The following is a 15961-nucleotide window of genomic DNA, read 5'->3' as shown; positions in this document are numbered from 1 at the left end:
ACGTAATGATTCGGTTCGGAGTGTTTGTTTTGGTTTATCGGACCGGCAGAGCAGATAGCGAAGCGTCGCACCCGATAGTCGATACCCACGTTCTCGTGGAAGCCTGTTTACTGTGTTCGTTTTCGAAAAGAGTGTAATATGCCTACGATAAATTTATTTTAATTGATATTATATCTTAATTGATTTAACTAGAGCTATAATAAACTTATGACTATATATTATTTAGTATACCTACTACAGTGCATATAGTATAAAATATACTTAGGTAACTATATAATATAGTTAACGGTATAGAGTCATCAATTATGCAATAATAATAATAGACGCGTAGACGCGTATAATAGAATCATCGTATACTATTTGGCGGTTTTCTCCCTAAATTTCATGTCAAAAGCTTCCGATTTCTGAATTTAATTATATGTAATACGAGTACCTACTCTTAATATTGCGGTCTGTGATTTGTTTTCCTCGAGACGTCGACAAGAAACATTGTTAGCTCCATTTATGCAACGTTAAAATAGTACTTAAATTGTTGATTCGCCGCGACCAAAACCATATGATACAACGGTGTTCACTGCACGGGCAGATTTGTAAAATATCTATATAGTTTTTCCATATTCGTGCGTAAATGACGATAATAATATTACATTGCATTATACATATAGTACCTAGGTATGACGGTTATCATTGCCGGCCTCGCCAAATCTTGCAAGCAACGAAACTGGAAACTTCAAGAAATCAGTGCAAATAACGGCTGTAAATATAGCGAATGTCGAGTATATATTATATAGGTAGGTAAATGTCTATAATATGTGTAATCTCGTTTCTATAGAGAGAGAGAGATATAGAGGTTAATATTATACGATTATTATGTGTATAGTTGACATGCCTATACGTTATGTGTATACATATAGGTACTACATGCATGTGATATATAGGTACCTATATATATTATACGATCTTTACAACAAGAACATTCTTTAGATAACTACACGTTTCTATATATATAATGTATACGTAGGTATACGGTATATATTATATTGCCGGTAATCATATAAAACGCGACTGTTTTTTTTAATGTATGCAAATGGATTCTATATTGACGCGTGATTGACAGTGTGCGCGCAAGAATGACATTTTATATTTATATACTGCACCTGGGTGTATTGCCATATGTATATCTGTAACTTTCTCTGTAATACAGTCAATCGTTTATGTTCAAGTATGGTTTTTTAAAGGCAGTTGAACTGCGTGTTTATGTCCGAGAGCTTTTCAACACTATATATAGTGCTGAAAAATAACTATAGTTATATATATTGTTCTTTCCATAGATTTGGTATATGTATTGATTTTTATATACCTATATACCTGTCCTACCAGCTTCTACCGAAATAAAATAATAATAATAATATTGTAATTTTAGGTTTTGTTTTTATATTATAAATAACAGATAACCAACAGATATAGAGGACGATGGCGTCATATATGTTCTCTCCGTCTTATACAAGTATAGGTACCTAACAGCAAATTTACGCTCAGTAGATCACGTGTACTTGTTAGTTTAAAAATTAGAGTAAATCGACTTATAATGAAACTTGATGGTAAGAACATTATCTGTAAGTATAATATGAAAAAATATCCACAAATATATATAGTTTAAGAAAAAAAATACGATTATATGCACTATAACACTGCAATCTGCAGTGGAGTAAATACAGAAATTCGTGAAATGGAGCTGCATTAGAACCTAAGTATATGTGGGGCCTTTCTAAATACTGATTTTTTTTATTATCAGCAAAAAATATTTGTGTTGAAAATTAAAAAAAAAAATAATGATAAGAGAAGTAGAACTCGTGGACGTTACACAATAATTGTTGACAACTTTGAGAATTTAAAAGCTGGTTTAAAGTAAAATTTAAACTGTTTTAACTGACCTTTAAAATACACCAATATAATGATAACATAATCTTGTGAAATTTTGGTATAGAAATTCGTAACTTGGGGTGCTCATTTAAAACATGTTAACTTCCATTTGTATTTTATAAATTCATTTCGAGAAGGAGAAGGACCCTTTAAGTTTTTCGTTTCGAATCAGAATTTTTATACTTAAGCCACTGGCTATCTGTACCTACCTATATCATAAGACGTAATTTATAATATCATAGCACGATGTATTGCGTACGTGACCAGATTGCCATATATTGTAGTACAGTGTATAATAAACGCTTATATTATGACGTGCGCACGGCAGTTCGATACGATTTATATCATAAGACGCAATACAAGTTTATACATTGTACAATAAATATATAGGTAATAATATTATTAAAATGATGTTTATCACAGTACCTGCAAGTATTAAAATACGTCGAGACTTCTTCAACGAATGTGTCTGTTCCTCGAAAAAAAAATCGTCTATCTAAAGAAATAATTTTGTTTTTATTACAATAGTAACATATGATAAATGAATGTAAATTATAACGATACTGGATAGAATTTTACAAAATATTTCAGTGATAACTTATTTTTTCACACTATATTGACAACAAAATCTTACCCATTAGGTATAAATTTGAAATTTATTTTTTCGACCCTAAACAGTATAGTATAGGTGCCGATGACCAACTCAGTTTTTGGAAAACACGTGATACATTATAGGTATAACTATAATGAATGAACGGTGATGGCGATGCATAGTATGTATATAGCTAATAATAATTTTATCTGAAAAAGTCAGAAGTAAACGACATTTGAGTTAAAAATAGAAGTAGGAAATGTACGATATATCATAAATATATTATAATACATTACCAGCCATATCAAGCGTGCTATTTGAAGGATGACAGAGCGAGTACTTTGGCACCCCTATATTTTTCTGCGTCGTATCCTGCTATATCAATTTACAAACGTTCCGTCAGCTCATGTATAAAGTTAAAACTTTACACATAAAATACATGTAGGTAATTACTACGACGGAGAAAAATTGGCCTGCTTAAATTTTGAAACATTTTTAAAAACTCAAAAAACTACTATAACCAGCTTTAACCTGATTACCGATTAGCTTATTATTCATCAATAGACAGCTTAATTATAACAATATTATAATGTATAACAATTTTACAATGAAAATTCAACCAAATTTTTGTATTAAACGCATTTCACGTTTCATTAATTACATACGATCGAATTCTCATTACAATTTAGTACCGTATATCTCTTCGAAAATAATGTATTATATAATATAATTTATAAATAATATAATTGTGCGGTATTCATACATGTTTGTAATAATACATAACAAATTATACCAATTTACACACTTTTGGTATGTATATATAAATGAAAGAATTAAGAAATTTTTTTTCAGTGATGGCCGACGTAAAATATTATATAATATAACGATTAGGTAGTAAATTATTATTGTATTATATTATATCCTACAGTAATAACATATATATATATATTGTACTTTTGCAGTCGACGAGATAACATTATTAATTGTAAAACACGTAAAAGATGTATACGGAGTGATCCATCTAAGTTAAGACACTCATTATTTCAGAGACCATTAACGTTTTTGAAAATATTTCTTTTGACAAATTTCGCTTCATAACAATATTTTAGAAAAATAAATTGAAGTTTTATCGTTATATGATTGAAATTATTTATTTTTATTTTTCTGAATTACTATATTCATATTATGTAACAGAAAATTAATCGATGTATTATTTAATGTAGGTATAAAAACTAAATTTTGGACAAGTTATTTATTAGTTACAATACCTACCATTTAAAGTTTTAGAAAAATTTGTCTTAAGAATACTTTCTATAACGTTAATAATTTTTTAAATAATGAAAGCCTTACGTTGAATAGATCACTCTGTGTATTATTTCACGAGTTCCGCGAATAAAAGAACGTGAAATATATATATAAGCACTCGTTAAACAAAATTAATCAATATAAGCAATAAACGTGTTAAATTTCCTATTTGTAAACGTATTTCAATACAATGCAATAAACTATAATAAAAAATAAATTGGCAACTTTATATTTTATAATTGGTACCCAATTTTTAACAATAACTATTTAAGTATTATTCCGAAGTCTGAGTACCTATATATATCGTAAAATATTAAATGTTAAAACAAAAGAGAAACATTTCGATAGGTATATATTAAGAAAACTCGCGAATCGAATCCAGTAATTTTGTAGGGATGATATGAAAAACTTTTAATGACATTTTCACCTCTAGGTATATTATTTTAGTTTTAACTGTTTTGCTCGATATAAATGATCCAATTATTTATTTTTTTTTTATGTTTAAAACTTAATAGCATTATGATAATGATTCACCAGTACAAATAATATGCAAATAACTATAGTAAGTATAAACAACCTGCAAACGTCGCGCGTGTAATAAGGTTTAATTATATCTTATACGTTTATAAGAATAATATAGCCTTATTAAACGTATCTTAGGTTTGAGAAATATTAAAAATGTTTTTGGTAAATATTTAATATAGCCATTATACTAGGGCTCGGATTTTATAGCATAATAAGCAACTAAAAAAAAACACGATTGTTTTAAAAAGAAAAATATAAAAAAATGACAAAAAATGAACATGAACTATAGTTATAAATTTAATAAAAAAATTTAAAAATTCATTTAAATTAAAAAAAGAATTACTTAATTACCGTGTATTTCCTTTGATTTGCAGTAGTGTAACTGACTCTATTGTCCGACAGAATACTTAACATTTAACATAGAAAACGAGCTCTTTACATCCACTGAAGTGATCGGTGCATATAGGTAGGTACTTCATACATGAGATTTCAAATTACAATACTAAATCTTAAATTTTGAAATGATCGATATCGACGTTGTAGGCATACTGATAGTATAGGTACTACAGGCAGCAGGCTGTAGATAATATGTAGATCGACAATCTATAATATATTTAATAAACAACCCGATAACGAAAACAATAATAATTCAATATCTGCATATCTGCATTCTGGGTTTTTACATTAATTAATATTTTTTTTTTTTATTATTACTTTATTAGCATAATAAACATACAACAATTCTACAGCTGAAATAACTAAAAAAAAAGCATTACATAAAATAATATACATAAAAAAAGAAGCTTATGCTTTAAAATTCTAGCCATATAGTTGTTGGTCATTACAATGCTTAATTATATATACAAATAAAAGTACATTTTGATTTATTACTATGTAGAAAATACAAACTGCCGTCCCAGTTAAGATTTTATAAGCCACGTCATTAATTTAAAATGATATTTAGGTATATTTAAGTTTTAAGATATATTTAGGTTTTATTTGATATTTAAATGATTATTAGGTGATAGATATTCTGGAATCAAAATCATATATAGATACCACAGAAAATATTATCATAATATTATAGATTACCTACCTAACCCATAACATTTTGGGTTTCGTATAAGGGAAGGTATAACTTACAACATGCACGTCCAAAAATGCGAGCGTTTAATTAAATGTTTTAGTGCTGTTGCTTGCTACGCTCGTATGTCAAATATGGCGAACTAAAATCGCTATGGAAATTCGAGCAATCCATAACACCCATTTTTCACAAGATGCCATGCATCTGTGAATGCACCTGCATTTATCTTGCATCTATACCACATTAGGCAGACGTGTATCATAATTTTATTCGTCATTAATTTTTATATTTAAATATGATTATATTTTATATTTACATATATTTCGTGTTCTTATTCTACTCATAAATATTTCATTATTTTAGGCAATACGTTTTAGATTATATAGGATAACGTGTGTTTAATTATTTATTTTATTGTTTCTTTATTGTGTCTGTGAGTAAACTCTAATAACTATATTAACTATATACATATATATTATGTACTCGTATTAAAATTGTCTTTATACCCACATCTTATATTTATTTGTGTTGCACATTTGTGTCTATCATTATATTGTATAATGTATTTATTATTTTATGACGTGTTAGTATATAGCACTTAATTTTTTAAGTTTTTTTTATTACTCATTTGAGCTCCCATGGCCCATTTATACCAGCTGTATCGCGTTACACTATAGTTTTCCATTAAACAAAATGTTTGTTATTATATTATTTTTCTATATAAATATATATTATATGTACCTATAAATATATATATAGAAATAGGCGTTTTGTTTAGAGTACATTTATCCATTTCGATAATGAAATTGGCTGATAGCCATTTTGGAACGTTTGCTTTAGAATTTCTATTTTGAACGTTTTCATGGCCTCTGCTCGCTCATAAAAACAAAGTCAAAAATGTTAAACGAATTCAGGGATTTTTGACCATGCCAATGCCAGGATCTATGAATAGAGTTTAAAAAAACTATTCCTATGAGTAATCACTCAAAATATTTAATTTTAAAGCAGGGAAAATATTATAAATTTATACGAATATAAGTGAATTAGAAAATTATAGTTATAGTAACTAATTTATTTGTTGATTACTGCAGATTTGTTAAAAAGTTTAAACGCTTAAATATTTAACAATATAATTTCTTATTTTAGAATTAATTTGTAATTGTAGATATAGGTTTAAATGTTTAGTATTTAATTGCTTTGAAAAATTAATAAAACCTAAATTTTACCTACAAGTTCTACTTGTAAGAAATGCACTGTATATTTCAAAACCTGGTTTTGAATATATTTTAGCATTTCAATATGATTAGAAATTTTGCTTTAACCTTGTGGCTTGAACTATTTGTTTAATTAAATAATTAATTTAATTATTTAAAAAAAAAATCCTCATATCAAGTATATTTTAATCTTATATATGGCGTAGAGTTATCTGTAAAGAGCGAAAAGAAAGAAAAAGAATAAATAGAATAAGATATTATATTATACAATACATATTATTTTATCTTTAATTCAACAAAACCCAAACTTTTAAGTTATTTAAATACTTGATACACATTACTATTATTTTAAAATGGTAATTTTCAATGCTTATAATAATACAATTTTACATTAAGTTGATATAGGTAGGTATATAAAAAATACAAGTTATTACACAATACATAATATATATTACATTTTTTATGTTTTATACTAATGCTTTTTATTTACATAATATCTAGATTGTGTAAGTGCAAATTAATCTATCAGTATGCTGGGTACTGTTTTTTCATTTATAGTACAGTATTTATTATCATGTCTAATATTTAATGAAAATACAAAAATTATATTTGATGGTAGTAGATACGCTTGTTATTTTTAAATATATTTTTTCAGTTTCATCTAAAACATTATCTTAGTATTTATAAGGTGTGTGTGATGTATCAATCGTGATCCTTTATATTTTACTGTCTGTCAGTAAACCAGCAAAAATTTCGCATAGGTACGCTTTAATTTTATCTTCAGATATGAGAAATATGTTTTATCCAATCTAATTACTATAAATAGCCATTATACATCATAGGTATATAAAATGTATATATTAAAATAATTAAAAATTAAAAATGTGTGTAATATTGATAAATTGATTACTGGGTGGCTGTTTAAATATTTTTTGTTTAAATTAATAACTGTGTTTTTTTTATTTTGTTTAAGTGAAGTAATTGAAGTTGTATACTATTTTTTTAATTTTAATTTATTCTTCGAGAAGAATGAGCCCCTTAAAACATATTCGTTTATTTGATTACGAACTCTTTATATAATTTGAATTATTGAAATTTCAGTCGAAGAATATAAATTTAGTTTTAATTATTAGTTTCTTAGTAAATGGTTAAATACAAATATAACTTAATTAAAATATTTTTTATCTTATAACTCAAATAAGACTAATACAAATTATTATGATTCTGACTTCCAAGAACCTATATATAATAGGTACTTTATCCATGCATATAGTATTAATATGTTTGCTCATTATTTTATATTTACTTAACATAATGTATTGTCACTATAAAAATATAAAATAGCAAGTACCACACAATTTACTATGAAATTTAATCAGGTGCGAAGTAGATAAAATAATATAATAATAATTATGATACCTGCAGACGTCTTATTTGGATTAACTTTCAGGTTTAAATTGCAATTGAGCAAAACATAGTTTTATAGTATCATTACGTAATAGCGTAACTTATGCAATAATATTTTTTAGAAGGTTATTATAATACTGTTCAAGTACCTATACAGGCTATAATATAACATAATATATTGTAGAATAATAATTATCAGGTAGGTATAGAATTTGAGTATTTATTTTTTGTACTTACTTAAGTTGACAAAATATTTATATTTATTTTTACAAAATTTTGCGTTAAATTTTTTTTTTTTAAATAACACAATAATGAAGCGAAATAATATGTCATGTACCTATATAAGAATACCATTATACCAATTACGTCCTTAATCTGTAAAATATGATCTAAAAACTATTAAATTCTGAAATATGCTCTAAAAAAATTCATATTTTTGAATATTTGATATATTTTGTATATAATTTAAGAGTAAGTGCTATTTTTTTTCTATTAACGTGATATAAACTTCTGTTTAATTGTTTCAAATTAAAATCATTATTTTTCACTTTAAATTACAATCTATATTATAGAAATACAAAAATATTATTTACCTATAGATATATTGGATAATTCAAGTATAGGTATATACTAATAATAAATATCCTATAAGCTGATAAGCTTATAAGCTATATATACAAAAACCATTTTGTAGTAAACCAACAATTTGGATTTCAAATTATCGTTTATTTTACATATTATAATATATTATTATTATTATTATAAATATGTACCTGTTTATATAGTATATTTCAGCGGTTTCAATTTTTTTTTTAAATAGCACACTGTATTCTTCACGAAATTTCCATGACTTACCTAGCTATATCCCAGCCATGAACAACTTTTTCTTCTACGAAGACCTTATGTTTAGGTTATTTTTTATTTTTTACACCAATTTTGATAAACGAAATCGTATTTTATTATAGGTACATTAATAATAATTAATTTATATTTTATTATATGACTTATAATATAATATATTTTCGTTATAATAAATTATAATTATTATAAAAACAACTTTCAATAATCTAGATCATTCTAAATCGAACGATTTAATATAATAATACATAATATTATGTAAGTGTTTATTCTGGATTCCGATGAGTCTGACGACTGGTTGAAAGGAAAGGGAGAGGGTTGAACGATCAATACGAAGTATCTACATAATAATATATTATACAGTGTAAACTTCGAATAAATATAAAAATATTATTATACTATATATAGTTGCTGTATTGTAAAGACCGGACTTCTATATATAAGTAAGGTATATAGACAAATATAGACATTATACAAATAGAGATGGGTATCAAGTATCAACCCATTGATAATGTACGTACCATACAGATATCCTTCATATATAGACAATTATAGTAGTATCTATCTGCATATTAGGTTTATATTAACCTGTTGATGTTATAACAATATTATAATAAAATATGCATAATTATTGCAAATGAACCAAAGAAATAGTTGCATATAACTTCATGAGTCTACCAGTCAACTGCACATTGTACTTGATTATGTTATTTACTCTAATAGTATATATGTATATCCTATATAATATTTTATCGGTCAGGTTTTATTATGATTTTATTGATGTAAAATTAACAGACTCTCACCTTAAGGACACATTTCGCATAAGCTGTTCTCCTCCACGAGTTCCCGATTTCAAAAACCTGGATAAGGAAAAGAAATACAATTGTTCGCATTAAATTAATTGATAAATTATTGTTATTATATATCATACAAAATTATAATTATTTACCTAATTTTGTAATATTTTAATTTGTATAATTACCTACTAGATAATTATTTTTATTTTTGTACTGCTATTTTTCAAATACAAAGATTTTATTCACTGGACCTCATTGTTTTATTATTTTAACCTTTAGGACTCCAATAAAATTTACTTACCAATCATTGGTTTATACCAAAGACCACTCATATTGTATACTGTATAGACTTACACTCTATACTATGTATTATAAAGTAGTCATTTTAAACGTAAAGTACTAACACTTAGCCAAAATATTGAATATAAAATACTACGAGGGTTAGAAAAAAATATAGGTATAATATTTATCACTAGGAAAGCACAATATAAGTACATGTGTCATATTATATACAATTATGACACAAAATAAAAACTCCATTTTCCTTTTTTCTATTTATTTTTTCTAATTTGTCAACGCTCTAAAAAAGTGGCAGTGAACTGCAAAATAGTGAAGACAACGCGTTTGACAAATCTGTTATAAAATATAGTCCACTTAAGTCAAGTACTACAATGTACTGATGTTTAATATGTTCATAATATATGATAATATGATATATTATATGCATGTCAGTACAAAAAAAACTGTCGACGAGCGAAATCCTTAAGGTTCAAGGACTAATGTTGTGGCATTGTGTTTACATGTAAATAATAGGTATATATATTATTATTACGTATATTATACCTATTAATATTAATATGACATATAATAATTAATCATAAGTACCTATAGTTATCGAGTACTGTAGACTCATTTCGCAAGGGCATATATAAATTGACGGTTTACAACAGGTATAAATAGGACAAAATTTGCCGTTAATAAAGCTAAATTATTATATTGTGCATAGTGTTGACCGGCATTAAGTAAAATATGGTCATCTCTCGCTGGTCTCTTTACGCGCTGGATTATATTTTGAAAATAGAATAAAATTTTTAAATCAAAAAATATATAACTGACGTAAGAGTTATACAAATTATCGTTACCATGACAAATAACAGAATAATTTGTTTTTTTCGGCTATTAATAACATATATTGTATGAAGGTATACCTTCTATAGCTTCTATACATTATTATAGAAAAACAAAACTGAAAACTGTCGTAGGGTAACAATAATTATGTATTGAGTATATTGAATATGGATTGGTAATAGGTGTATATTATACACATATTTAATATTTATACATCGTAATAATAATATGACGTCCCTGCAGTAGTGGCGTGGCGAAGGCTACTTTTGAGGTCTATATGCGTCAACCGAAATCAATGGGTGGGTCCGACCATCCGGGGTGGTTGGATGCGTAAGACTGTACGAGTTGATGTAATAAACTAATAAAAATGTATTACGTTTAACTTACCGTATATACAATTTATAAAAGAGTACATATTATTATAGTGTATACTTCTAGATATGGCCATAATATAATGATTAAAAAAGTATGACAAATGGTACTGTATACTTCTAAGTTCTAACCTCTATATTGTATATAAGTAACTGTGTGCATTTTATTTAGTATCTACTATTATTATATATTATAACTAAAAGATGAATGCTCACGTTTCAAAATGCTTTATAAAATTTCATTGCACATGAATTATTTAAGGTATAGGTATTATAATATCTATAGCTATATACTTGCAGTTGAATTTCAAAAAATCTCATTAAAATAGGCAGTTGCCGTTGCTGACAGCATAAAGAATTATCCTGTACTTATCTATAAGTTATACTATAGTATGTACCTACTAAGTACATTGTACTTAGAGATATCAATAAAGGACAGACATCGTGTATGTGGTGAGCATGCATATATTATCATTCATAAATAATATAATATATTGTGTATTGTACGAGCGACACCGACAAGAGTACGTACACACAATATACACATTAAGCATATATATAGGGTCATGTGACGGTACGCGACGTGTATATAATATTCAATATTATGATATCATAATATATTACATTATAAATTATAATTATTATTATATTCTACACGCGGAAAACCTGTAGAGCAGTGGAAACAGTGGCGTGCGATCAATGTCGGCCTGCACTCTGCAGCCTCATGATTGGTCCCCAACCCACAAAAAATTAAACACTGCAATTCAATTATTTTATTGCCCAAAAATTATACTAAAATAATATATAGAATCACTTTTAAACAAAATTACCTATGACCATAAAATATGTTTTTAATAATTTTTTTACAATTAAACACATAATACCTATATATATACCTAAATAAAATGGGCAAGCGGGTTACCCCACTTGTATTATTTTTATTTTTATAAAAACAAGTATTTAATACAAATTTATATATATATATATATAATCTTCTGGGGGGTCCTGCACTCCTGCAGACCCCCTTTACCACTATATATATGTATTGGATACTAGATCCAATTTTATATCCAAAACCTTCATTTTTGAAAATCGAAGCATTTTTTCGTCGACTTATCGTGTACCTATACGTCCACAAAAAAACACACATAGTAAAATCAATATACGTATATTCATGGCTCGGCTTAAAATCTAAAATAAAAAACTTTAAATAGTTCGAAGAAATTAAAAATATTTTTGGTTGAATATTAACTATTTATGAGCAATACTTTGTAACTACGTGACATTTTAAACCCTTATAGTTTAAAAATTGAACATTTTATACATTTTAATCTATACGCAAACTAATTTTAAAATGTTCTTGAGTTTTAGGTTAAGAAGCCCATCTTTAAAATAGACCTTATATATTGGAAATACTAAAGACTTGTAATGCGCACTAAAGTCATAAGAGCTTATTCGAATTCTATGCACGATATATTATTATGTGTCAACAAAACCAGATTTCGTCATTAATTTAAAAATAATTTGAAATTTCTTTTGGTCACGATTCACGAGTGAATTAAGTATACATTTTTTAATTTTGCTATGTCCCCCTCTCACCAATATTAAAAAAAACATCCAAGGGCCCCCGGCGATCATCGGGTATAACCACTATAACCGGATGCGGCAAAACCGATACTGCGTGTGATGTAGCCACATAGATTATATAGGCCCTGCACGCGTAGGTAACACACACATACGTTTTTTTGTTATGTGAGTAAGTTGATGCGCTTGATATATGATGGCCTGGCTGGTGTATATATATTATACACTCGCCATAAATCAATTTTCGGGACAAATAATTAATGGCGACGGGTCGGGTGAACCGAAAATAACATAATCGCGACCGATACCTAGGTACATTATACAGCGTGCGTGTAGGTGTATAACAATATATAGGTATACTAACATAATATATACATATATAACGTGTACATGTACAATAATCGTATTGTTACATAATAACATTGATTAAATATACATCATAGTGTATAATACTGAGTTGTGGTGTATTTACTTAAAATGAAATTTAAAAATAATTTAAAATTGTTCATATTATGATTGTTTGAAAAAAAATGTATTTCCATTACAAAAACTATAAACATCTGTTTTGCGTTGCTATTGCCAACCGCATATAGTTTTGAAATAAATACAATACTGTCGCGGTATCTGCAAATTTCACAGTCTCAATTCAGTCTTCACTCTTCACAGTATTTAAAGTACCTATAACAAACCGTACATTTAATTATTGTTCAATTTCAAACGCATAAAGTTTTAAAACGTATAATATTTATATACAAAGATGCAGAACGTGAACGTCAAATCGGATAACGCCGAGAAAAAAACTCTGTCTTCGTCCTCAGAGGCCTTGATTACGGAATGTTTAATGAAACCGGAAAATGGGCAAACCAAAGAAGTCTCTGCAGATAGTGAAAATGTAACAACAATAAAACGACCTTACGGATCGATGCCAAATATATCGGCGTCAATAACAAATGATGGCGACACCGCCGCGATCGAAGCACCGGCTGCCGTTGCAGTACAGCAGGTTTCCGCCAAACCGCTTGAACATTGCCCGGGATCGACAGAATTAGCCAACTACGTCAGACCGGAAATGCAGTATTACGTTGGTTTGGTGAACGCGGAAGTGATGGTGTCACCAGCTGCCACGGGAGAAGACGAGATCCGATCGCCGTCCGTCACATCCGATCCGCCGGTTTCTGTAGCACAACCAAAACACGACGGCTCGGGCGAATCGGATGCTGCGAAGTTCCGAATTTTCGACGGTCGTCGGCCGAGATTATGGTGTTCCATGCCGAACATAGCTATCCATTACACGGATAAAGTATTTTACAAGACTGCCGAAATCGAATGCATTACTCCGATGCCAGTGTCAAATGACTCGCTGACAGGCGTAGTACAACTGCAAGGACAGAGCCTATACAGAAGTTACTCCGGTAAAAATCAAGCATACCTCGTCGTGGAAGCGGGCGAAGAAATTCACCCGTCGAGTCTTTTGCTGCGGCGCTGCGTGATTTATATGGTCCGCGGTAGTATTGAAAATAGACTGTAAAGTTTTTACATTGTTCTAACATATAATTTATTTCTTATAAAATTTTATATACTTGTACAGTTGTACAGTATACATTCTTAAATCAATTGATTTTAATAATTTTGTGAATTTTTATTTGTTACGAAACTTATTCGACTAAAATAATTTAGTCATACCTATATTATTACAATGTTTAAAAATATGATAGTTATCATAGAAATTGTTACATAATGAATAATGTACAGTTGTACTTATACATTCTTAAATCAATTAATTTTAATAATTTTGTAAATTTTAATTTGTTAGGAAACTTATTCGACTAAAATAATTTAGTCAATTCATATATTAACTGCGGATCGGATGTGACGGACGGCAATCGGATCTCGTCTTCTCCCGCGGCAGCTGGTGGCACCATCACTTCCGCGTTCACCAAACCAACGTAATACTGCATTTCCGGTCCGACGTAGTTGGCTAATTCAATCGATCCCGGGCAATGTTCAAGCGGTTTGGCGGAAACCTGCTGTACTGCAACGGCAGCCGGTGCTTCGATCGCGGCGGTATCGCCACCATTTGTTATTGGTGCCGATATATTTGGCATCGATCCGTAGGGTCGTTTTATTGTTGTTACATTTTCACTATCTGCAGAGACTTCTTTCGTTTGTTCATCTTCCGGTTTCATTAAAGGTTCCGTTATTAAGGCCTCAGAGGACGAAGACAGAGTCTTGTTCTCGGCGTTATCGCATACATCGTTAACGTTCTGCATGTTTGTATATAAATATTATACGTTTTAAAGCTTTATGCTTTTAAAATTGAACAATTATTAAATGTACGGTTTGTTATAGGTTCTTTAATACTGCGAAGAGTGAAGACTGTATTGAGACTGTGAAATTTGTAGATATATACCGCCACAGTATTGTATTTATTATATGTATAATATGTATTTATTTATATACATTAATACATTATACATATTAATATATTATATAGTTGTACATAATATATAGGTAACATTAAAATAGCCATACATAGCAAAACAGTACGCATATTAAATGTCATAAAAGTTGTATAGACATTATATCATACATAGGTAATAGATTGATATTTGATAATCACAATACAAAAAAAGCAGAAGAAATCATCAATTTATTTTTTATGAATTAATTAAACTGTACTTGTTAACAGCACTTTAATATGTACATAAATTCTCTAGGTATACCTTAAATTATTGTAATATACTTCGCATTAAATTGAATTATAGCTATAGTTGTGTTATTCTCCGCACGACGATCGTTGTACATAGCAAACAAACATAAAATGACCGCACAAACTACGAAGACGGCAAGTACCTACGAAGAATATTATAATAATATAAGCATTGCGGAACATACATGTATAATATGTGATTTAAATCGTTATTTATAATTATATAAAGATGTATTATAATATTTGAAATGAGTTATTATCTAGTTATCATGAAAAATTAATGATAATAATATACAATAAATACGTACCCATGTTATAACGGCGCAATAACGATAACCGATGTAATTATGTTTCTTAAATAATGAGAACGTATATGCTTAGGTACCTATACATAGTATAATTACGTGCAATATATTGAATATTACGTTAATTTTTTAAAATTGATAATAACGTTACTGTATTT

At 28.0% G+C, this 15961-nt stretch overlaps 1 protein-coding gene and 2 long non-coding RNA genes across 3 annotated transcripts; 1 reads left to right on the top strand and 2 right to left on the bottom strand.

Moving 5' to 3' along the window:
- Positions 1-306: 306 nt before the first annotated feature.
- Positions 307-1291, bottom strand: LOC126550505 (uncharacterized). The gene is made up of 3 exons (XR_007604630.1): positions 1158-1291; positions 669-754; positions 307-574 (listed from the first exon to the last, which is right to left on the bottom strand). It is a non-coding gene; the product is annotated as an uncharacterized LOC126550505 (long non-coding RNA).
- A 558-nt stretch (positions 1292-1849) lies between these two features.
- Positions 1850-4983, bottom strand: LOC126550507 (uncharacterized). Its single transcript, XR_007604633.1, has 3 exons — positions 4697-4983; positions 2812-2988; positions 1850-2724 (listed from the first exon to the last, which is right to left on the bottom strand). It is a non-coding gene; the product is annotated as an uncharacterized LOC126550507 (long non-coding RNA).
- A 7566-nt stretch (positions 4984-12549) lies between these two features.
- Positions 12550-15277, top strand: LOC126550502 (uncharacterized). The gene is made up of 3 exons (XM_050202266.1): positions 12550-14312; positions 14602-15058; positions 15138-15277. Exons 1-2 carry the CDS (start codon positions 13546-13548, stop codon positions 14621-14623), a joined length of 789 nt encoding a protein of 262 aa, XP_050058223.1. The 5' UTR covers positions 12550-13545; the 3' UTR covers positions 14624-15058; positions 15138-15277.
- The last annotated feature ends 684 nt before the right edge of the window (positions 15278-15961 follow it).

The sequence above is a fragment of the Aphis gossypii genome, chromosome 2, assembly GCF_020184175.1.
Source record: "Aphis gossypii isolate Hap1 chromosome 2, ASM2018417v2, whole genome shotgun sequence".
Taxonomy (NCBI): domain Eukaryota; kingdom Metazoa; phylum Arthropoda; class Insecta; order Hemiptera; family Aphididae; genus Aphis; species Aphis gossypii.
This window is presented reverse-complemented; position numbering and strand designations above follow the sequence as displayed.

Coding starts and splice junctions, on each gene's coding strand:
- LOC126550502 (XM_050202266.1), top strand. CDS start 13,546: ATGCAGAACGTGAACGTCAAATCGGATAACGCCGAGAAAAAAACTCTG. Junction 14,313..14,601: donor GGTAGTATTGAAAATAGACT/GTAAAGTTTTTA, acceptor TTAATTTGTTAG/GAAACTTATTCGACTAAAAT.